This window comes from Salvia hispanica, chromosome 6, assembly GCF_029641045.1.
Source record: "Salvia hispanica isolate PSC_SH4W2 chromosome 6, Shi_PSC_v1, whole genome shotgun sequence".
Taxonomy (NCBI): Eukaryota; Viridiplantae; Streptophyta; class Magnoliopsida; order Lamiales; family Lamiaceae; genus Salvia; species Salvia hispanica.
Genome location: NC_142697.1, coordinates 25,874,479 through 25,900,114, shown reverse-complemented (window position 1 = coordinate 25,900,114; position 25,636 = coordinate 25,874,479). Strand labels below are relative to the sequence as shown.

The window sequence follows — 25,636 nt, the reverse complement described above, 5'->3', positions numbered from 1 at the left end:
TTGAAGGAAGCCCTTTGCTTAGCAGTATATTGCAATTTCTACTTCTAAACAATTCTAACCCTCTCCCCCTTAGAGTATAGATTCTAGCATTGCCAAACTAGGAGTCTCCATCCTTCCTTTTGGTTTCTTGAGTGGACTTACCGGTTAAGGTGGTGCTTACTTTGCACAACATATTTGAAAAAACAATCCAGTTCTGGTTGTAATTGTATGTTACTCTGTGTTGGCAAAGCAAGTGGTACGAGGGAATGCTAGCAAAGCCTTCCAACCCTTCCTACTGCAGGAAGAGATGAAAATGAACACGGACGAGCTGAAGAACAAGCTGATGGTGGGCTTCGATCCACAAAAACATTTGATCTCTGAAATTGAGGCGAGTAACAAAATTATGTTCATTTTTGCTGACCGACGTCTTATTGACCGTGCTGCGTGCATACTGAGCTGTTTTTTGTGCCATGATGCAGAGAGTTCCCCGACACGTTCAAGGTTTGGTGTGATTCTCTTGGAGGCGATGCCATTGGTCTTACAAGTGCAAATAGCAGTTCAAAGGTAAGAAATTACTATATTATTCGGTACCATCTCTGTGTGGTTTGCTAAAAGCAACACTTAATCTCTCAACCCTGGCACTTACAATGCCTGCAGAAGCGCGATAGAGATGACATTGGCGAGGATAAAGATCTATTTGACACACTAAAAGCTGTGGGTGAGTTTGGCAAAGGATTCGTGAAGAGCGTACATCTTCTCAAGACCCCTAAAGTAAGCAGTTGAGTTTTGACTCTAGTCGGTCTTTTAGTCTACGAGACGCACTGATGACTAGTCAGAATCGAGAAGCGCCATTGAAAACAACTTCCATTGAGGGAAAGGTAAGGAAGAGGACTCACTAGGTTTATAGCTGATAGTATTGACATAGGTTAGAGATGGTCTCAAGCATATTATTTATTTGTTTGAAGAACTCAGCCTGATGGCAATTTTGATTTCATTGTTTGATTTTTGACTATGTAAAAATTGTTCAATGATGAAGTGATGTTGTGAGGAAATTAAAATTGGACATGTCTGGTCATCCATATTTAGTTAATTGTAATTTATAAATATGTTGTGATTAAAAAAGTGATCAGACATATAGTTTAAATGATAGTAGATAAATTTATTGATCAAGGATAATATTTCTGTGATCATTTGTCTATAAATGAACATGAATTAATGTTTCAAATATAATCCAAAGCCGAGTTATAGCTCTTGGGTTCAATACGTTTAGTTAGACATGATACACTCACTTTCAACTCTAAATTCAATATATGAATAATATAGCTTATGTAATTTTTCCACGTCAAATGTTAAAAGTCAATCAAGGAAATATGCTAATGAATATGACTTGGAATATTGAATATTAGTGCCATTGTTTGACTAATTATGCGGCTAATATATCTTAGCACTTGTCGACTCATGTGCAAATGCCACGTACTGAGCCAAATCTAAAAAGGAATAAAACATATGTATATATACTCCAAATGGGGAGTGATCAATTGCTAACTTTTTTAAGTTGCTAATTTGCTAACTCATCAACGTAGTGTATTAAAAATATCAACACGATGACATTAAAATGTCAACACATAATTTTGTTGAACTTCAATATAATATGTTGATATTATGTGTTGACATTTTGATGTCACTGTGTTGACATTTTTAATACACTGTATTGATGAGTTAGCAGAGTTAGCAATTTAAATAGTTAGCAATATAACACACCCTTACTCCATATAGTATTTACATTATTTAGAAAACAATTCACGTTTTTGGTTAGTGTCATCGAAATTACACTAAAACAGACCCTGAATTTGAATTCTTAGTTGTTTTGTTATCCAAAGTAAAAAAATAAATAATAATTAATGAAAAGGTTTAAATGGATGAAGTAAATCAATTAATATTATGTTAATAATAATTTCTAGTATGCTGGCGATTTTATAAATTTTCAGCTGTAGTAAATGAATGTAGTCTTAATCTTAACCATATTTCACACTTTGATGGTAACATTGACTCTATTATTGCATACTCACCTGTACACATTCTAATATGACAATTTCACCAAATGGCAATCATCATAGATAAAGTGTCATAATATATTTTTTGGTTATATTTTCTAGTGTAATAATAAGTAAATTTTCTTGTGGCATATGTTGTGAGCGGTAATGTTTAGGGTTTAGAGACAAAAGGCAAATCAACATTGAAAATTGCAAATTTTTGAAAATTTAGTGACCCCAGCCTGACACACTAGACATGAATTGAAGCGATTAAAGGCTAGTCAAACGAGGTGGATAGGATTGTGCGGACAACTGGTCGAGGCATCGAAATGTCACACAACCAATTAATTTGCATATGTCGCTTGTAGCCAACACAAGCACGCCGGACTCGCATACAAGACCAAAACGGACGCCCCGTAATGGAGAACATTGTCTCTATGTAAATTCCTCGAAAAAAACAAATATTTATATTTGACGAGGCATATTTTCGTTGAAAAAATAGTTCATGCACAAGAACTCTAAAGTACAAGTTTGTGGCACAATACAATGGTCCTAAATTTGCATGTTTCATGCTAAATAATGAAAAATCATGGTCCAGTTTGTTTATTTAATTTCAACACAATTTTCCTAGAAGCTGGAATCAAGAAAATCTTCACTAAATTGTGTTGACTCGATCCATTCGATTAATTGCTCTCTATGATTCAATCTTTCAAGTTTCAACCAATCAAAAACTAAGAAATACAAAAAAGTCACAGTTGATTGGAACCTCCACAATTCAATGAAAGAAAATGAAAGAATATAGACGGTGTAAATTATGAAAGAAAACGAAGAATTTTGACAATTCACTCATAGTTGTCGTCTTGTCGAGTTGTTGCAATTAAAAGAAAAAAATGTGATGAGTATGCGTACATATGTGACTATATATATGTGTGTGTAACAGTGTAAATTAATATTGTAGTACTATTAATTATTCGATAGCCATGCCAACTATTTATCATCAACCTTGGAAATATTATTATGTTCGAGAGTTGAAATAATACACTAATTTTGAGACATTTTTGTTGTTTCATGGGTTTTACATGTAAATGAAATAATCATTATTAATAATATGGCATAATGATATTAGGTAGATTTGCGGTGATAATACGATGCATGTAATATTTGTAACCAAAACTTGCAATTTGTATATTATCGATCGATCTGCAAAACAAATTCATTGAGCTAGCAGTAAAGGACTACTTTTCAGTTCATTCTTTGTGCAATATTCGGGTTCAAATTTCTTAAGAAGTGGAATGAACATTTAGTTTCATTTTCTTCAAGTGCAGTTAATTTAGCTACGAATAAATGAAAAACTATATTTAATAAAAGAAGATGTAACTATTTTCACCATTCATCGTGAGATTTTAATTGGATAAGTACAACATTATTATTCAAATTGCAAACATAGCATAATTTTAATTTATTTCCATATTTTACGATTGCAGTTAATTTAATTGTCAATATATTTACTTCATACATAGAATGCAATATATATATATAGAGAGAGAGGTGACTTAATATATAGATTCAGGGTCTTATTCTAATGCTTATAGCACCCTAATCCAAAATCAAGACTAAATCTCCACCCTTGGATTTTAAAATGAGTGGATGAGATTAAAGCTCACAAATCTCAATAAATAGTAAACAAAATATCAACAAAAGGGTAATATCGTCATTATGTTATCATATGATAATTTTCGTGGGTGTTTTTTTATATCAACATTGTGTATTACAAATATCAACAATATGATATAAGAATATCAACATTAGTACAAGAAAATATCAACACATATTTATTGAGATTTTTACATGGTTTTACTGAGATTTTTTGATGTATTTATTGATAAAAATCTGGATATCAACATTTACGAAAACTAAAATAAAAAATATCAAATTTCATCATCCGAACGTCGTCGGAACATATGCAATTGAGATCTCGTTGGAATCCTTATTAAATTATCTTTAATTTGATATATTTTTTGCGAAAAAATAATTTAAATTGAGAGAGTTACGTAAATTTAAAGATTTGAGATGATTTTGAGGAGAGAGAAAGTAGTTAGTTATAATTACTACATATAGGATTTGACATTAATACCTTTTTAATTTAATTAATAATTATTTAAATTTTAAATATATTACACTTAGCATTATATTAATCACGAGATCTTCTAATCTAATGGTTGAAAATTGGTCTCAATTTGGGATTGGTAATTAGTTAGCAATTGATTACATCCCTATAGATTCATATTGTGAAAACTAATAATACTAAAAATAATACTGTAAGAAATCCCTACAATCACAGTTTAATTAACTACTATACTCTAAGAAAATGGATTTTAATAAAATTCCCACATCTTGTAAAATTTAAACTTAGATCCTGCATATTCGTCCAAGAAAGGGATACATTGCATAAATTCTTATCATATTTATACATTTAAGTAATATTTTGTTGGATTTTGCATTACCATACCATTAAAATTTTAAGAAAATGACATTAGATATAGTACTATGAAATTGAATGCACATATAGAGATAGATACACTTCGCAATCTAGTTTAATTTAATTATGTGATCTAAATGGACATGTTGTGGTCCGGAGATGGTTACGTAAGTTTGAACAAAAGAAAAAGATGAACCAATTGATTTGACAATTTTTTCCATTACAACACACAAATTAATTAATTATTTTTTCCTTTTTCTTTTAAAAAATATAATATGGAGTATTTTATTTTATGTCATTTTGCCTGCATTTAAAAAAAATCACTATTGTTTATTCAATAGATGTTTACACCTAACGTTTTAGAAATATAACATGATAGATTTTTGTTATCACTATCCTAACGGGTCATTGCCAGAACGTTATTTTAACTTTTTCAAAACTATAGTACTAACTTTAAAAAAAATGTAATTAAAAAGATAAAGATCTTTTGGATCTATACAAACTAAAAACATACTCCCTCCGTCCTCAGAGAATATGCACTTTGGATTCGACATGGATTTTAATGCAAAAGGGTAGAGAGAAAAAGTAATTAGGCTATGTTTGGTTGGCGGGAAAGTAAAGTTGATAAGGAAAATGATTTTTGGGAAAATGAATCCCGGGAATATGATTCCTAGTAACATTACTTTCATGTGTTTGGAAAATATCAAGATTTTAAATTTATATTTAATTTAAACACCAAACTGAAAATATACTTATTATTTTTTATTTATAAAAAAGAATAATATTGTAAATTTTTTAATAAATTATTAATTATAAATAATAATAATTATATTATTATGATAGATAGTTTAAATATGGATTATCTACCATAATATATAATAATTATAATTATAGTTACATGGAGTATTATACTCCTTTATTATAATAATAAATAATTATTATATTATAATTATAATATTTACGGATATTATAATTGAATAAATTTTTATAAATTCAAATTGCACTATGACTTTATTAATTAATTATTAATTTATAAAATATAATAATTATTATTTATTATACAATTTATATTATATAATTATATTTTAATTATTAATAAATTATTAATTACTATTATGAATTATTATAAATATAATTATAATTATGATAATTTTAATTATAGTTATTTGTTATAGTGAAATTAAGTAAGTATGATTTATAATTTTAAATTATTTTTAAAACATTGTAAATAATAATAATAATAATAATAATAATAATAATAAAACTATACTATATTGCTTAAATATGTAAGAATCCTAAAACTGGAAAAGAGAATACCTAAGAAAAGCTAGGATTCTAAATCCTGGAAAGTTGTACTAACTTTTCTTGTTCCGGGATTCTGATTACTTTCACAGTTTGATTATAAACCGAAACAAACATAAGAATTTAAAATTTAAAGAATCAAATTACTTTCCCAGACAGAATCATGACAACCAAACATGGGTATTGTTAGTGGAGAATGAGTCTCACCTCTTTAGAAAGGAAAAATTTTCCAAAATTGAAAAGTGCATATTTTTGTGGGACGTACTAAAACGAAAAGAGAGCATATTATTGTAGGATCAGGAGCTATCCAACTTAAAAATCATTGATCACGCAATGCGGTAGAATTGGAGCAATTTCGTTTCTTCAATTTGAATTTTTAAGTATGATTGGAGGAGTTGGTCTGATTAGCATACACATTGAATATGTACACATTTTGAGGATGTTATTGATAAAAAAAACTATATACTAATGCTGGCATTTAAAAAATATAATTAGATATTATCATATGATGATACGTGTTAAAGTTTATTGAGAAGAATTCTATATATTCATGAACACAGCTTAAAACTATACTAATGCTGGCAAAATAGACTAAAGACCAAGTCCGCTCACATTATACATCACTCGCACGTGTACGTTTTCAAAACTATAGAAATTTAAGTTTTAAGAGACTATCTCTATCACCCCATTTGTCAGTATAAGTTAATAAATTAGCGGCTTTACAATTACTCCTATCGCTATCCCAAATTAATAAGCATGCCTTTCCCAACAGTTGTGCAATTATCAAACATTATTCGTAGACATCAATCATTACTAGGATTTAAATCACTAAAACCCATTACTATTCTATTCAAATGTGGGTTTAAACGATGAAACTTTTTAGGATATATATTTAAAGGAAATACGGGTCAACAGCACTAACCTTATACAAGCATCCACCACACATTTTTTTCCCTTCATAATTATATACTATACACTATATATATGATCTGCAATAAGTTATATCTATATATTTTAGTTTAATCCATATATGAATAATTGAAAAAACAAATTTCAAAACCGTTCCAAAACTATATTGAATACAAAGTGTTCATATTAAGAAAATAATACTAATAGTTTTTTTTTTTTCTATCACTCCTATTCACAAGCATAAATATAACGAAGTGTTTATATTTAAAAAAATAACGATATTCTGCTTGTAAATAGAAGTGAACACAAAAAAAACTATTGATATCATTTTCTTAATATGAATTCTTTATATTTATGCTTATGAACGGAGTAAACAAATAATCTAATAAATATGCTTGTTTTGTTAAAATGATGATAATTAAATTTTGCGTGTTCTCATTAATTGAAAATGCTATAAAGTATATTTGTTATTAATCTTTTAACATAATATATTCCAATCATGTCATTTTTTAAAATCTCTTTTATCGAAGAATATTAGCATATTTGTTTCCAGGTGCATATGTCTAATTAATTAATAGACAATGGGGATGTGCTTAAAGAACCTAATTTTAAAGTTGCAATGTACTAAATCCCATGCTGCCACGTAACATGCAATATACTACATTTGTAGTAGATGTAGATGGATTTCAGCAGATCGCATTGTAGTTATAGGCATATTACATTTTATGTTGTTGAGTTTTGCATTGCAGACATAGACCGTTTAATTTGCATTATATATGTAGACGAATAGTATTTATATAAAGTTTATTTTGCATTGTAGACAATTTATGTTTATAATGCAATACAACATAAAATGCAATCTGCCTATAATAATAATGCAAAATATGGAAATTCATCTACAACTTCAACAAATGTATATTGCATGTTATTGTTTACAATGTTGCATGTTACGTGCCAATTGATAATATGAGATTGAGAGTACGTTGTGACTCTAATTAAGGATGTACCATAGTGCTCCACGTCAACAATATCTTTAATCTAAATATTCTCTCACTCAAATATCAACTTAGAATGTACTTGATTGAATTTACTTACTACTATTCTCTTAATAAAGTAATACGCCTACTATGGGTCATAAAAAAACAAGTTTTGTATAATTAAATGGAAATAAAAGAAAAAATAAAGAGGAAAACAATTTTTTTCATAATTTTTTTTTAGAAAACGTGAATCACTTGTGAAAGTGATAAGACCTTGACAGAAGCAAGAAACTTCTTCACTTTGAGAAAACAACAATCATTCTTTCCCTTTCTAAAAGGGAATAACACTGTTGACTTCCCTTCTATTGCATATGCCTTTTCTCATCATTCAACCTCCAATAATTTAGCCACATGACATTAGCTTAGTAAATGACAAAGACACAATTATATTATGGTAGGTGCTCTATTATACTTTTCATTATATAATCGATATATATGGATTATATAAAAAATAATACTAGTATATTAGTACTTCTAACTATATAGAAAATCACAAATATTATAAAAATGCATAAATGTTCTTTGCAAAAAAACTAGTCTAACAAATACCTAATCAAAAGAATGAAACAAAGTCGTGTTATGTTGTGTTGGTTTTGCTAAAATAACACTAAGAATGTTTGTTCTCTTATAAAACGATGCATAAGTTGTTCGTTTCCATCGTTGAATTACAAATTGAATGCATTTTTATATTTTTTTTTTCTAATTTACTCATAAAGAATTCTAGATTGTTTTTTCGTGATTGAATTAGAAAATTGAAAATTTAGGGGTTTCATCTCCATCGCTCTCAATCACAAGAAACAAATTTGAATTAGGCAGCGACCGGAAAAGCAAATGTGAACTAGGCCACCATCAAAAAGGCAAACTTTAACTCTTATGGGTTATGGCATACACCCTTTTGGTTGGGTAAAAAATCATACTCCTGCGCAGTACTACTACCTTTTGTTTTTAAATTAGAAACTTTTAAAACAGGACGAGTTTTAATACACGATTTGTAAAATAAAACTAAAGAGAAAAATAGGTAAATAAAAAAGAGGAAGTGAAAAGGTACTAATGAAAGTGGATTGTGGAGTCCATATAATTAGTATAAGTTGTAAATAAATACTTTAGGGATAATAGGTTCAAAATTTTCCGAAAATAGAAAATTTATAAATTTTATTTTTAAAGATGAATAAAAATGGAAATACAGTAGTTTCTGACTTTCTGTTTTAAAGGCCAGATATAATAAGAAAAAGCGAACAACATACAACGCCATATACTCCCTAACTTGATGGCTAAATTATTTCACAAACATTCTCGGGCATCAATTGTGAATTAATTAATCTGTATATTTTTCCAAATTATGTTTATAAATCATAGTAATAAAAAATTTATTTCTCAATTTTATAATCAGTTAGCTAGATCGGTTTGAAGTCGATAGATATAATCATTTTTTGTTATTAATTACTTCCTCCGTTATTAATTGTTTTATGGAGTAGTTAACTAGGAGTATGAGTTTTACATAATTGTTTAACTTTAGTAAGAAAAGTGAAAGGAAACAGTTAATGAAATGTGATTCATGTTTTAATAATAGTGAGTGTGCTAGATCGTCCCTTAAAAATAGTAGTACTCCTATTTAAATTTTAGGATTTCACATTTGTGGGTGTTTAGCACTCATAAACAATGGATTTACACATTTGTGCTAAGATCACGTGGCTCAGAAAGTGATATACTATTTAACTGAGGAAATATGGTGCTCCGTAAAGCCATTTTAAGCCGTGGTACTCGAACACTATATCACTAATTATTGTCTTAAAGATTTACAATAACTAAAGATATTTCATGATTTGCGTGTGCGGACTAATTAATTTTATGATGTTATCGAATGGATTTAACCACGAGTGTGAATAATATGCATATGCGAGTCTTCATAATAGAGGGGGGTTGGGCATAGATGTGGGCGGATGGCGGTCGCCAAGGGGACCGGCATAGATGTGGGAGGGCGGTGGCGGGCGCGCAATAGGCGCCGAGAGAGCGCCGTCCCAAATTTTTCTTTTTTTTTTTATTTCAACCTATACATACAACTCATTGTTCATTTTTTTAATATTTGATAAACACCAACGATTAAAATGAATTAAATTGAAAGACTTTTGGGAGGGCGATGAGAGAGCTGATGACGTGGTAGGATATTTCCCCATTTTACTATCCTATAAATAAGATACTAATAATTTTAATTTAATTTAATTTTGTCATGTCATAAAAAAAATTATATCATAACTGTTTCATGGTTAATCACAAAGAATAAGTTTTTGCATAATAGTAATATCTTACTTGGGCTCGATTGAAAAAATAACAAATACTCCTAGAATGTAAAGTTTATTATTTTAGACCAATTTTTAAGGTGTGTGTGAAATACTAGAATTTGACCAAAATTCATGATTTTAAGAACCAATAGCCTTAAATTTAATATTATGCAAAGTAATTAAAAATGTTCATAAACCACCCTACAACATGAAAAGTCTTGAGTAAATACCAAACTTGATGCAAGCAATAATGCAGCCGTTTTTTTTGTCACGCATTAATGGAGCCGAGGACAATAGCTTTGTACATGAACAATGCAAATTCCAAGTTCCTTCTACCTATATTATCAATAAAATATTCAATTAAAGAGGCGTATCTACTCATCTTTGAAAAAATATGCTAGGACCACTGCCTTTTTGCTTCCAATTAAAGGACTCAACTCTCACTCTATATATATAAATATGTGTGTGTGTATATATATGTCTTCATTTTTCATACAAGCTCTAATCCATAACAAGCTAATTAATTTCCTCGTCGATTTTTTTAATTAATTTTTCTTCGATCTAGGGTTTGCAATGAAGCGAAGCCAGCCTGATCCCAAGAAAAAACTAGAGAGAAAAACCATTGAAAAAAATCGAAGGCTTCAAATGAAAGCTCTTAGTATTAAGCTCGTTTCCATCATTCCCGATCGCCATTTCAGCCAACCCAAGGTATGTATATTAGTATATATGTCTTCATTTTTCATACAATGCTTCATGAGTTCATGAATGATAATGTTCATATAAATTTAGATATGTTAGAAAAAAAATTGAATTTTAATATTCGTTAGGGTTTCCTTTAAGGGTTTGAATTTCTTAAAACATACATATACATTATATGTTAATTTAAATTGTGTGTAGGAATTCTTGTCACAACAAGATCAGATAGATGAAGCAGCTGCTTACATCAAGATCTTGACGGAGAGGATAGAAGCATTGAATAGAAGAAAGGCACAACTCATAAATCATGGCGCGACGACAAACTACGTGGCTATAACTTCTTCAAAGCCTCCAGTTCTGACAGTGAGGGAGTTAGGTTATGGTGTGGAGGTGGTGTTGATCAGTGGCCTCAACAAGAATTTCTTTCTAAGTCAAGTTATTAGCGTAATCGAACAAGAAGCGGCTCAAGTTCTCACCATCAACGTTTCTCGTGTTGGCGACAGCATCATCCACACTCTCCATGCTCAGGTGATCAATCATTAAATGGAGCTTCATTTATATTAACTCATGTGATATTTTATGAGTATGTAATTCAAGTATTACAATGTTTATGGCAGGCTAAAATTTGCAGGGTTGGAGTGGACATTTCAAGAATAAGTGATAGGATACATGAGATCATTTCTACAAACTTGTAAAATTTCTTTTTTAAAAGGAATTGAGATCATTAATGTTTATGCAATTATAAATTTCTAGGGTAAGTGGTAAGGATATCAGAATCTCATTTCTAGGGTGAGAGTCAGACCATTACAAATTTGTTTACATTATTCAATTTTTTATGTTTGTAATATTTCTTATACATCTCTCCTGTTGACTGCTGTGTACTTAGTAATGATCGGACGAATGTGATTTCACCTATTAGGCAACGAAACCGTTGAATTTGTAATCGTGAACATTAAATAATTAACTATTAAAATATTTCATTTTCATATGATTTCGTTAAAATCATATGATCATATAAATCCCATGAAAATATTTGAATGTTCTTTTTACATTTGTCCTAGAATTATGGTCGAATTTATTTTTACAAAAGAGTCATTACATATGTTTTATGTATCATTATTTTAATTATCTTAAAAATACTCTCTCCATCCAACAACACTGTGTAATATATAGATAATGACAATAAGGGGTACTAATTGGGAAAGTAAATTAAGAATAAGGAAGTACTACAATTGTAACATCCCGCTTTTTCGAACCCTAATTTTTGTGACGTGGAAATTTTTGCATTAAATGCTTTTAATGCTATGATTATGTGGAATTAAATGATGAGTGATTATTGCTATATTCTTTGTGACTTAATTGCGATATTGAGTTGAGTTTGAGTTGAATAGTCAAACTTGTTGAATATGTGACGTGACTATTGAATAGTCAATATTGTGGAAAATATGACGTGGCCGTGGAATGGTCAAAGTCGTTGGAAAATGTGAAGTGGAGGTGAAATTCGAATATGTGGATATTTTAATGTGGGGAGAAATAATAATTGTGGTGAATTATCTTCCTAAGGGATGAGAGAGAATTTAATAGGAGCATTATTTAATTATGTGGAATTTTCGACCCCTCCTATTTATTGGAAAGAAATCCTATTTTTTCTGGATTTAATTATTGTTTGGGATTATTATCCAAAGTCCGATTATTCCTTATTTATTCCATGAAGAATTCGAAACCCCTATTATTTCTTGGAGATTTTTGAAAATCTCTTATTATGGGAGAAGGGATTATTTTAGGGTTAACTGCCTTAAAAATCATAAACTTTCACCATATTCCGGTTTTTCCCATAACCTTTCTTTGTAGCATACAAAATCATAAACTTTGTCGGAGTGTGCAAATTTCCCTTTCGACCCGACCCATGAATTTTCCGGCAGAAATAACGCGGACGTGGCATGCCTGAGTTCTTACGTGGAATACGCCGGAAATTTACAAAACTACGTCGTTTCATACATGCAAAACGTCGTCGTTTTACAGCTGAAAACCATCAATTTCATCAAATCCCCAAATTAAACCCAAATTGGGGATTAAAACCTTCACTTTCAATTTCAGCCTCTCCCGTCGCGAAATTGAGCTTCAGCTTGGTAGGCAATATCAACTCCTTCAGATTGGAATCCATATCGAGGTAATAATCGATTCAATTCTCATTCTCGTTTATGGTTTTGAATGTGAGATTCTGGGTTCAATTTTGGAACGTGAGTTTCTGGGTTCCGTTTCTCAATGTGCGATTTTTAATTCATTTTTTATTAGGTTTCTGCTTTGAATTTGAGATGTCATTGTTTACCGATTGATTTTTCAATTTGTTGGATCTCAAATTTGTTTTTTTGATAAGTGTAGGGTTAATTTTTGTAAAAAATATTTTTGATTGCAATGTTGTTGATGGAGACTGCAATGTTGATATGCATTTGGGCTATTTGAAAATTTTAAATTTTTGATTTTTTGCTTAGAATGTCCACATCGTCGAAGAATTCGAGTCAGTGGACTTGGCCAAGGTTTGAACCCGTGGTTTGTGACCATGGTCTTGAAGCTGAGGTTGTGACATCGAAGACACAAGCAAATCCCGGGCGACGCTTCTATCGTTGCCAAATATGGAAGAATGACGACTGCAAATTCTTTCGTTGGATTGATCCCTCGTTGTCACCGAATCAAGAGAGCTATTTTCAAAAAATGAAGATGGAGAGGGACAGCATGCAAGAGGCTTTGAGAGCAAGAGTTGCTATGCAAGATATGCTCGATGAGAAAATCCGTTCAAAAACTGATGAAGTTGAAGAGCTCCAAACCGTTGTTGAAAATTTGCGACGCCAAAACCAGATTTTGAAGTTTGTCATTATGTTTTTATGTATCGTGCTATGGCTACTTATCTAGATTATGTAGACTACCCCTTGTTTGTACTAAACTATGGAATGTGCTACTCGAACTTGTAATGTTTTAGTAGAATATGTGACTCGAACGTGTAATGTTTTAGACAATGGATTTTGTTGTGATTTGTGATGTGTTTCAATGTCTTAAGAAGAAAAGTTCCTAGCAGCAGAGAATCTCTTTGGTTGAATAAATATATTTCGTCCTCTTTGATGTGCCTCCAGTTTCTGCTTTTTAACTCTACAAAAGGGCAACATAAATGGTAGTATCAGTGTTGGTGAGGTGATTTTGCAAGTTTAGAGACTAAATTAAATATTTGCAGAACATTTCGATACTACTCAGCCATTCTCACTCAATTCAAGAATCCAATCCAACTAGATTTTTTCCTTTCCTCTTTTTCTTACTTTGTTTTTCCTATACTTATTGAAATTCAAAAGTTGCAGTTAGTTTTGACCATTCATTAGGAAACTACAACATTACATGCATTACATGCATTATAGATCAGATAATTCCTTCTTTTTTTCTCTTTTCACCACACAAATATGATCATCTAGAAATTTAGGAATTATATCCAAAAAAGAAATCACATTTTTCTTAGATTCTACAACAAAAATGCATCAAAATCTTCAAAAAAATCACTGCACAAAAACGAAAACTAAATAAAAGAAAATTCATGAAATGATCATACCAGATTCTATCAACTTCATAGAAAAAGTAATAATACCAATGACATTCATCTTATCAACTAACTATCTCATGGCATCAGCTAAACACATTGCAGTGATTCTCTAGGAACATGCCTTACATTATTAAATGTCAATGAAAAACTAAATCAGAGTTTGTGTATCCATTCCAGTTGCAAGATAAATGGCAAAATCGATCATTATAAAAGCATACAAAGCAATCTGTAAGAAAAAACACAAGAAAAAAACATTAAGTCCATGAACAGCAAAATCAATCTTAACTACTAAAGATTGTTTACAAAACATTACACAAGCCAAAATATTGTTTAAACTCCATCATCCAACCACTTAGCCAGATACTTAACATAATTCGAATTACATAAAAACCTACTGATTGTTCCAAATACCCATTGTAACCAAAATATTACACAATGACAAAACAAAAGCCCAGAATGACAAAACAAAAGTTCACTAGTTGAGTCCTCAATCATGTGCCACTTTGCTGAGTAGGAATTGAGCCAGACCCTTCCACAGGTTGAGTCCCCCCTCTTCCTCTTCCTCTTCCTCTTCCTCTTCCTCTTCCCATTCCTCTACCTCTACCTCTCCTCCCTGGAACAGTTGTGAGACCACTGTGCGATGTAGAAGCTATTAGTTCCTTTCGAGGCCTCCCCCTTTTTAGCTGAAATAAAATTCATTAATTCACTATTTGCATAAAAACATGTGTGTTCAAAGTTAATACCTTTGGTTTAGGTTGCAAGTGAACAGTTTCATTCTTGCAAGTTCGGGTGTTGTGGCCTTCTTGGAGGCAGTTCTGACAAGTCATCACACAGATTTTTCTCAGCCTCTCGGGTCTAGCTGGATCCTTCTCGAATGGGTCCCTTCTCCTCACTTTCTTAGGCCTGCCTGGCATACTCCGCACAGGTGGTGGCTTATGGGTACGGGCTGCCAGCTTTAAATGGGGAGAAATTATGGCCTATAGCTGAAAAGTATTCATGTACATACTCATCCACATCCTGCTTCAGATAATTAATAACCGCACATGCATGTATGCAAGGTATTCCTGTTATTTCCCATTTCCTACATCCACACTGCTTTAAAGATGGAGTCACTACAAATCTATCCTCAAAGTGACTGACTTCAAATCTACCCCCTATTGCAGGAATGGTAGTACAATTTCTACTCTCATAAATCATGGCTTCAATTTTCTTCTTCACTTTTGGACATAAGTGTGACTGTAAAGTACTCTCATAGGACTCTATATCTACATACTTCTTGTACAACCTCTCCATTAATCTAGTTCTCATTTCTTCAAGCATGTCTATTATATGTTTACTCCTAGCCTCTAGTATATAGGCATTGAAACATTCACATACATTGTTCAGAATGGAATCAGAACACTGTACTGGAGTGATGAAAGCCTTACAGAATTTGCTAGGGTTCTTGTCCATCAAGTCTGCAAATGCTTGACCATCTTCATTCTCCAACTCTCTGCATGCCAAATTATATTCCTCCATGTATGTGCTTCTAACAAGCTTCCAAAAAAGTTGCTTCAATGCTGGGCCTTTGTGAATTTTTTTCCAATTTGCATAGATGTGTCTTGCACAATTTCTATGTTCGGCCAGTGGGATTAGGTCTTTGACTGCATTCTCAAGTCCCTAAATTCAAATTTAAAATATCAGTTTTGTGTCTGATAAAAGGAAAAGTGTGATTGCATTCTCAAGTTTCATATATTCAAATTGAAAATATTAGTTTTGTATCATAGAAAATGATAAGTGTGAATGATCATACCTTCTGTTGATCACTGATGACTGTAATTCCAACTCCTTCTCCCAAGTTCAGCTCTTGCCTTAGAATGAACCAACTCCAGCAAACCTCATTCTCAATCTCAACAACAGCCCAAGCTATAGGGTACATTTGGTTGTTACCATCAGTTCCTACTGCTGATAACAAAATCCCACCTAAATATGTCTTCAAAAAAGCCCCATCCAGGCCTATTACCCTCCTGCACCCCTCCTTGAAACCCTTTCTAAGTCCAGAAAAACCAATATACATTGCTTTGAAAACAGCACCAACATCCACATGTAGTTCGAACCTCCCCTCTTTGTCAGCTCTAGATAACTCAAGTATGTATCTCCTCAGCTTAGAATAATGTTCTTCCACTGATCCCCTCAACAAGTCAATGGATTTCCTCTTAGCATGATACAACCTCCACCTTGTGGCCTCAAAGGCATACCTCTGCATTAGGTCCAAACCCAACTCTTTACAAGTTAGTTGAGGTCTAACTCTGAATGTCTCCATGTACTTTCTAGCGATCCAGTTAGAGGTAACAATTTTATTCCTCATTGCCCTGGGACAAGTGTGGACTCCTTTCACATTCCTCATGATGAAATCACCTGACTTATTGACTACACTACCATAACATCTCCATTTGCAAGGTTCTTTACACCCTGCTTCAACATGCTTCTTGCTTGCTCTCTTAAAATGGATTTGCCAACCATTCTCCACGGCATTATCTGTGATTGCATCTCTAGCTTGAATACCATCAATGAAGCACATGCCTGTTGTGATTATCAACGCCTTATGGTCACACCTTGGATTGTACATAACTCTAGCATGTCTGTCTCAGGTTCTTCTCCCTTCATCTTCAAAATCAGTTGAGTCAGAGTATATATCCCCCTCCTCAGAATTCTCATACTCAGATACATATTCACTTTGTTGTCCTCCATTGACTATCCCATAAAATATATCATCAGTTATGACAAACACCTCCTTTTCTTTCTTCTTCTTCAACCTGGCTTGAGTGTATTCTTCATCCTCGGACACAAGCTCCTCAGCATCCATGTCATCATCAGTTTCCTCTTCCTCACAAGATGGTATGTAACTTCCATCTTCATCACTGTCATCAAATCTCTCCCCCAAACCCTCATCACATCCCTGCACACCTGAGCCACCTCTCCCTTTTTCACAATCACTATCATTCACACTCTTATCCATGCAAACAGTTTCACTTGCATTGTTCTCTGCAGAGGCACCCACACTCTTTTGCACAGAATGAACCACATTCTTCTCAAAACTCTTCTCAACATTCTTCTCAACATTCTTCTCAACACTCTTCTCAACACTTTTTTCAGCAGATTGTAAGTTACCCTTCAAAGTTGTTTCCTTTTTACTCTTTTTGACTGACTGAAAATTACTCTTCCTCACTGACTCAACTCTACTCTTTTTCACAGATTCAAACTCAGTCTCTATCACAGTTACACCAGCCATTTTATCACCCTCTCCCCCACAAATAGATTTGTGTTGAACAATTTTATCCAGACCCTCACTCTCTTTTTTCCCATCAATAACATATACATGACAAATCTGAGCTCTCACCATATTTAGAAGTGCTAACATATTCATCACCTCAGCATCACCTTTTATATCAATTTGGTCCATTCCCAATGTTTTCTTATAGCTAAGCCTACTCCAGCTATCAAACCCTAATTTATTCAATTCATCCACTAAATAGAAATAGCCAAACCTGTCTGGATCCAAACCATTTATATCTGACATTTTCCCACCTATGTATTTCTCGAACTTCACTCCATCTGGTACGAAATGTCCCCCATGGTATATTCGAAGGCCAAAAGGCTTCCTGAAAAATGAAATTAAACAATATCAAACAGAATCCGAGGGAAAAAACGAGCAAAAACAATGCAAGTGGGGACCATGTGACCATTATTAAAAAATGTAAGCAGGGACCCAAAATTCCAACCAATATTAAAACCCTAAACCCATGGGGACCATTTAATAAAAAAACTTTGCAAAAAAAACGAGATTAGAGTTCCAATAGCTTAGAATATTTGCAATAAACAAGGAGCTGGACACTTACAGGTTCGTCGCCATTCAGTTGTTGGAGAAGCCTTACGATCCGTGTTCTCGTTTCTAACTTCGTTCACGCCGTCACCGGTCACGCCGTCGCTGCTGAAGTCATCGTCGCCACCACTGAGTATTTGCGATTGGAGTGATTGGGAGTGAAGTGGAGTGAGATTGAGAGTGAGATTGAGAGAAGACGGCGGAAGTGATTTTGGGGTGAATAAGATTAGGGTAAATTTTGGGGGTAAAATATGGGAGAAGTTTTATTAAAATTGCATTTAAATAAAAAAAAGTTTTATGTCTAGTCAGCTGCCATGTAGGATTAAAACGACACGTCATCTAGTTTTTTAGCCGGAAAACCCGAAATGGGAAAACGGAGCACTCCGACAAAGTTTATGATTTTGTATGCTACAAAGAAAGGTTATGGGAAAAACCGGAATATGGTGAAAGTTTATGATTTTTAAGGCAATTAACCCTTATTTTTATTATATTATTTGATCCCTTGTTTACTCTCTTCCATAAATAAATTCAAATATCCTAGCATATCTTGCCAAATCTAAGGAGATCTTACCATATCCTAATTTAAATAGGATTTTAATTAAATCCCTTTTGAAGAAGCTAAACAACACGCCACTTTTATATTTAATTGGGGAGAATATTTATTATTTTCTTGCTCCGTGATATTTTATTCTACTCCGTAAAATATTCAAATTTAAGCATAGGCGCTAATTAAATAGCCTAGAAATTCGAAATCCCCTATTTTCTCAACCAAATTAACGCCACTTCTCTTCCATATCTCTTCCAACTCTTTAATTTATTTAATTAAAGATGTTATATCTTGCACTCTATAAATAAGAGAGAAGATATAAACCCTAGATCACAAATCACGCCTCCCCCACATGCATTTAGATCGAGTGAAGGGGGAAATTGATCGGTGATTTTGGAATGCATGTGTATGTGTGTGTGACCGTGTGTGTGTGTGTGTGTGCATGCCTCGGTAGGCGTGTACGTGTGTTGTGTGTGTGTGCGTGTGTTGTGTGTGGGAAACACTCATGCGTGGCACGTTTTGATGATAAATCTAGAGTTGTTGTGTGAATAAAAATGATATGATAATCGCACTTTGATTTTGAATGGGAATATTGAAAATAATCGATGGGAAAGGGAAACGTGAGAACATGCATAATTTTGATCCATGATTGAGACTTATTTGAAATACAAGAACTAAAGGTGATAGCTCGCATTCTCGGTGTGATAACAAGAAGAAGTACGCATCTGAAATCGAAGAAAATCGAGGTGGGCTTTATTCTTAAACTCTTTCTTATGTTGCAAATTTATGAAAGTGGAGCAATAAGGGTGGATTAAACTGTTATGCCATGTCTATGATTATTTTGGATATTGTGTGTGCCTGATGCCTAGTTTGCGAGTGCGCTCCATTAGGCTATAGGGCTATATAAACGAATTCGGGTCTGAGTAGGGCCGCAAACCCTATCAGGCTAGTGTACACGGGAGATCGGGAGCCGTCCTTGCTAGTCGGCCGGTCTTGTGGGCGAAAGTGTGGCCACACTTCATCGCACCATATGAAATGTTGATTGATGAGAAAATGGGAGGTATTATTTGACTGGCCAGTCCATGAAATATTTTGTGATACTCGATGCTATCTTTTCAATTAAATGCTAAACCTCGAGTTCACTATGGTAAGGGTGGCATAACTATAAAATGTTTTGGCATGAGTCCACTGAGTATGCTTAAAATACTCAGCCATGCATGTGTTTTCCCTATGTGCAGGTTGAGCGGCGATGGGCGGTCGGTGGTGTTGAGACAGTGAATCGAATAAAATGGATGTTTGGAACTTTGAGTGTAGTCGTGTCTTCATACATGGCTTCGCTTTCTCTTGGATTGCTTCCGCTGAATATTTTGAAACTTATTATCTTTGGTTGGTTTGAACTTATTTCTTTGATTTGGAATATTGGGAAATATTGCGTTTTGTTGGAGCTACAATAAACCTTTGACTTTTGAGCTTAGCCTATGTTAGCTATTAAATCTTATTTTCGTATTTAAAGCCGTTGACTTATTTCCTTGATCTTCATTAAACACTTGGTCAAATCTCTTTAAAGGAAACCCTAGTCCACATTCTTGTCGCTTTAAGTTCGCCTAGTTAACAGTCGTCGTATTTATTATACCCTAGAAATGTCGGGCTGTTATAACAATTTGAAAAATGAGATAATTGTTGCACTTGAATATCGCATGAAGAAGAAAGTACAATACATTATTTTAAGTGAAAATGAGTTTCTATATAGTAGGGAGCACGCATATAAAATAACTGAAATGTAATGCAGGATGTTTGTGGAGAACTTCCTAAATTTATATTCCCACACACATACAAATACTGGGCAAATTTACACGTTTTGACAAATATTTTAAGTGATTCCATCCCCTTTTTTTTACTAACCCTACTTGTTCAAATATATATATAACACGAATAATTAAGTACATAAAATTAACGAAGAAGTACATAAAATTAATGAACGAATAAAGATACTCCGGATTCAAAAGCAATTAATTAAGCAATTGCTATATTTGAGTTCAGTCAAATTTGGAAACTACGTCAACCATTTCATCAGAACTCGAAAACTACATTCCATTCCATCAAAAGGAAGAGTTACCCGTTTTGGCGATGCCAAACCTAGTTTAAGGAATTCGGTTCCCAATAGGACCGCAAATCCTGTTTTAACCCTAAAAAATGAGTACTATATACTCATTTTATGCTGACATTATATATGTTGTTATTTTGGTAGAGCAAACATGAAATTAGAGGTTGAAATCAAATTTTCTGGTAATAATTATGTTTGGACAATCAATGAGCCAAATATGTGATGTTCGCACAACAACAGTTGTCTAGTCATGTATTAATCTTATTTACTATAGTGAAAAAGTTCTTTCATCAACCATGTAACACAGTATTGTAACAATAAATATATAAATTAATATATTTGTATGTAGGGGAAAACATTTAAATTAAGAAATAGTATTATAACAATAAATATATAAATTAATATATTTGTATGTAGGGGAAAACATTTAAATTAAGAAATTTGATCAAGTTTTCGCCAGTCCCATCAAATTTCAAAAGAAAACTAAATTACAGTAGTAGTACTTTCTTTTCAACTGTCCTACCAATATATTTTTGGTGAAATCTATAGTGATGTGAGAGTCGAAACATCCTAGGTTGGCAAAATATCAAGCGACAAAGTAATATAGTTTTAGTAATGCTCAAAACGATATGTTTCATTGAAATAATTTTTTTTATTGTTAGATCATTGCAAATTAATCAACGTTAATATCTAGGACTTAATTGTATCTTTAGTACTCCTTCCGTCCGTGAATAGAAGTCCCGGTTGGCCATTTTCATCCGTCCGCCATCAGGAGTCCCGGTTAGACATTTTATCTTGGGAGTATAAAAAATGACCCCACTTTTCCCTTAATTTAGAAGCTGTAATTAATTTTAATCCACTTTGATTGCAAATAATAATATAAATAGGTCTCACATTCCACTATCACACACTTAAATTATTACACTCAAACTTTTCTTAAAACCCGCACCCAACTCAACTGGAACTCCTATTCGCGGACGAAGGGAGTATCTGTTTTCCCTTTTCACCCTCAACTACAAGTTGGCTGATCAAGGATTCCAAAATGGAAGGGTCGAACTAAATTTATCGAAAGCTAACGGAGTGGGAAGCGGCAATAACGGAAGCTATTGGAGGGGGCGTCTATGAAAATATTAAGTTCGGGTCCATGGTAGCGGGTCGCCGGGGAGGGGCGGTCAGCCCCTCCTACCTCTCCTTGGATCCGCCACTGGCCTTCGATTTCTTTGAAGCAAATTCATAGCAAATTATCACCTTTTAATCACACTCTATCGTTTCTTGCATACAAATATAGATTGGTTAAATGTGTAGGATTATGGAGATAGAAGATGAATATGAATTTTTTTTATTTTTTTTCACTTCATAAAATAATCAAAATGATATCCTCCGTCTATAGCACAGAATCAATCAAATCACCTATATTAATACATGTGAGCGTTAACTCGTTACAATTTGTGCACGTAAGCACACAAGATTTCATCGGTAACGAAATAAAAAAAAAAAATTATTTTAAAACTTCAAAATAATGACTGCTAATTTAACCAATTAAATTTAGATAGCTATATGAATATATATATATATGAATGAAATGGAAGGCAGCATGTCGACTCAAAAGTTGTTAAATGAGAAGAAATGACAGCCGAATTTGACAAAATGTCAACACAAAAGAACCAAATGGGACCCACATAAGATTAAGATGCACAACTAAAAGCGTTTAGAATGACTGTCGGGAATTTGGCATGTGTTGAACAAATTGGACACGAGGAGATTCAAAATTTCCGAAATTGGGACCGATCTAAATTTAGTACTGTACGTAATTAAAATAAAATAACATATGTACTAGTATGACATAAGCATTAACCATAAGTCATACGAAAATTGTATAGTTAGGAATTGGGATAGAGGAGCTATGTGTGTAAATACCATTACCAATCTATAAATTGTTTCCTTATGAAGCCACTAGTCCACAACGAAAGCACCTATATATGTATAGTACTATACTACAGTAATAAGTAGTACCAAACTGTAAATTGTTTCCAAGCGACCAACCTTAAAATTATATGGACCCAATTCAACAAAAGTAAAACCCACGTGGTAAAACATGATGTTGTATATTTATAGTGTCAACAACAATTGAAAGAATCCCAAAATGAAATATAAAGCCGAGAAAAATAGAAATATGAGAGAATTTAAATGAGCAATATAAATTAAAGATACATACAATACAATGACAATGTTAAAATAATTGAAGAATATATTTTTTAAACATAACTTTTAAATTATATTAAGATATTTATGCATATTTATGAAGCTAAATAGTTATATTTTATTCTTAGATTATAAAGAACATTACTTTGTGATATTACAATAAACATATTTACATAAATGAGAAAATAAATAAAAAATATACTCCTTACAAAATTACTAGTATGTGAAAGAAAATTTAAAAAATTATACAAAACTACTAGTATGAGAAGGAAATTATAAAAATTATAAAAATTTACTAGTATGAGAAGGAAAATAAAAAAATAAAAAATAAAACTTATACAAAATTACTGGTTAGAGAAAAAAATTATACAAAATTACTAGTATAAGAAAAAATAAAAATCATTAACTATTAGCTACTAAATTAACCATGAGAATCTGAAAGAATGAATTATGAATTAGTTTAGCAATTAGAAAAATAAAAATCTAGTTGTGTAAGAAAATAAAAAATGAATCATTAATCTAGCAATGAGAAAAACAAAAAATTAATTTGTGTAAGAAAATAAAAAAAGATATGAATAGAAAATCCAGAAAGATAGATAAATGAATAGTGTACAAAATAGCAATGAGAAAAACAACAAAGGCGACAACTGGATTCAAACCCCAAATATCTCAGACACTAGTCTCACTTGGAAACCAGTTGCAGTATTACACTTTAGGAAATATTATATGAATATATAACACTCCATATATAAATTTGACTTGGCTGGGGTCTGAAGAACCTTATTAAGGTTCACATTCGACTCCGTGTCATTCTTGAAATATACAGGTTATTCTGTTGGTTTCAATCCAAATCCAAACTTCACATTAATTGATATTATCATTTTGGATTAAATCTTCACAGATAGCAAAACTCAAATTAAATAGAGTTCAAACACACTAATATATTATTTCCAAGTTTTCTTACGCTATACGGTATGAATTGCAGGCAATGTGTTATAATAGAAATACTAGAAATCACCAAGGTGTCTTATGAAGTACTCCATGTTCGTGTTGGATAAATACACTTTGACATTCCATGATCCATTACATTGTGCTTCACTTTTGTATCATTCTTTGTCTATTCAATTTTTTAAAGTATTATATTAATATTAAAATAATGGTTTTTCTAGTTGTGGTATTAAAGAACCGCACATTATATATTTATATATAGCCCACAAAAAATTTCAATTAAATTATCGCAACCTCGTAAATTCGTAATAGAGTTTGGGCTGAAGGGTTATAAATAAGGCCCAATTCATCTTCGAAGCCCGGTCCAGTTAGGGACAATTGTTTACAGGCAAGGCCTTGCATAGTTGCGTACTTTAATTTAGATGTAGTTCCAAATTACTGAGTTTCTTAGCAATTTTTTCTATATTACCTTGTTATAAATATTTTTTTTATAATCAAATTATTCACCATCTCCAATAATTCACTCACAATTCAAAAAACATAAAACGCATTAAAGGCCCCACAATTGCAAATACACACAGCAAATCAAGTAGTAAGAATTTATTTTTCTAAGTTTGTAGGTTGGGCCCCTAAAGCCCATACGTAATGGATATACTAGGCCCATTTCTTGTCTGGGTGTATTTAAATTTAAATTGACTCATTTAATCATTTTTCTTGGGGGGAATTTAATTTTTTAATAATTCGATTTATTGATAATGATATTCCAGTTCATGTGAAGAATATAGACAAATTACATGTGGGATTAATAGATGTTTGCATAAATTAAATTTTGCAAAACTTTGAAGATTTTCGATCTTTGTTGTTACAAAGAATTTTACTCACAGTATCAGTGTGCGATTTCAATTCAAACATACCATATAATAGTATATCGATTTAGGGGAGTGATCAATTGCTAACTATAACTAATTTAAGGTCATATAATTTTAGAAAATGTGTGGTCTACAATTTATCCGTGTAATTTTCATTTTTATTAATTAAATCGAAAAGGATAAAAAAAAACTTCAAATTAGGGTTTTGGATGAAAATGTTAATATAGTATTTCGAAAATATCAAAACAGTGCTTTGAGAATGTCAACACAATTTTGGATTGACATTGTATATGCTTTATATTGACATTTTATCTTACTTGCATTGACATTAACCTGTGTACAAAAAATACGAAAATTCTAGAATTTTTTTTTCAAATTTTGACGTCGGAACATATGTATGTAGTATATCGTTGGAATCCTTATAAAATTATCTTTAATTTGATATATGTTATATGAATTTAAAGTTTTGGGATTTCTTTTAAAAGTTAGTTATAACTAACTTGACATTAATACTTTTATTGATCTTTTTTGGAATTAATCATATGGTCTTATTGACGTTTTTTGTTGATCGTATTGACATTTCGTGGTTGATGACCTAGGCCTTTAATTTGAATATCTAATAATTATTATTGAGTTGTAGTTAGCAATTAAGCATTGAGTTAGCAATATAACACTCCTCGTCCCTATCGATTCATCTGTTAGACCTGGATTTTTCTTATTAGTTTATTTTTCTAATAAATAGTACTCCGTAGAAAAATATTAAAAAACAATAAGTTAATCAAAAGTTGTTTTATGGTCGAACACAGC

At 32.0% G+C, this 25,636-nt stretch overlaps 2 protein-coding genes across 2 annotated transcripts; one reads left to right on the top strand and one right to left on the bottom strand.

Annotated features, from left to right (window-relative positions):
- The first annotated feature begins 10,591 nt into the window (after nt 1-10,591).
- On the top strand, nt 10,592-11,509 carry LOC148923428 (transcription factor bHLH168-like). The gene is made up of 3 exons (XM_089060067.1): nt 10,592-10,726; nt 10,916-11,242; nt 11,332-11,509. Exons 1-3 carry the CDS (start codon nt 10,592-10,594, stop codon nt 11,407-11,409), a joined length of 540 nt encoding a protein of 179 aa, XP_088916193.1. The 3' UTR covers nt 11,410-11,509.
- A 3,275-nt stretch (nt 11,510-14,784) lies between these two features.
- On the bottom strand, nt 14,785-16,857 carry LOC148923427 (uncharacterized). The gene is made up of 4 exons (XM_089061490.1): nt 16,090-16,857; nt 15,282-15,956; nt 15,041-15,229; nt 14,785-14,910 (listed from the first exon to the last, which is right to left on the bottom strand). Exons 1-4 carry the CDS (start codon nt 16,855-16,857, stop codon nt 14,785-14,787), a joined length of 1,758 nt encoding a protein of 585 aa, XP_088917616.1.
- Between the last annotated feature and the right edge of the window lie 8,779 nt (nt 16,858-25,636).

Bases quoted from the DNA above. Each gene is read 5' to 3' on its own strand.
- LOC148923427 (XM_089061490.1), bottom strand. From the start codon at position 16,857: ATGTGCTTCATTGATGGTATTCAAGCTAGAGATGCAATCACAGATAAT. The intron at 15,230-15,281 runs GCTATAGGCCAT...CGTACCCATAAG, and splicing joins ATGTACATGAATACTTTTCA to CCACCACCTGTGCGGAGTAT. The intron at 14,911-15,040 runs GTATTAACTTTG...CAACTGTTCCAG, and splicing joins ACTTGCAACCTAAACCAAAG to GGAGGAGAGGTAGAGGTAGA.
- LOC148923428 (XM_089060067.1), top strand. From the start codon at position 10,592: ATGAAGCGAAGCCAGCCTGATCCCAAGAAAAAACTAGAGAGAAAAACC. The intron at 10,727-10,915 runs GTATGTATATTA...AATTGTGTGTAG, and splicing joins GCCATTTCAGCCAACCCAAG to GAATTCTTGTCACAACAAGA. The intron at 11,243-11,331 runs GTGATCAATCAT...TGTTTATGGCAG, and splicing joins TCCACACTCTCCATGCTCAG to GCTAAAATTTGCAGGGTTGG.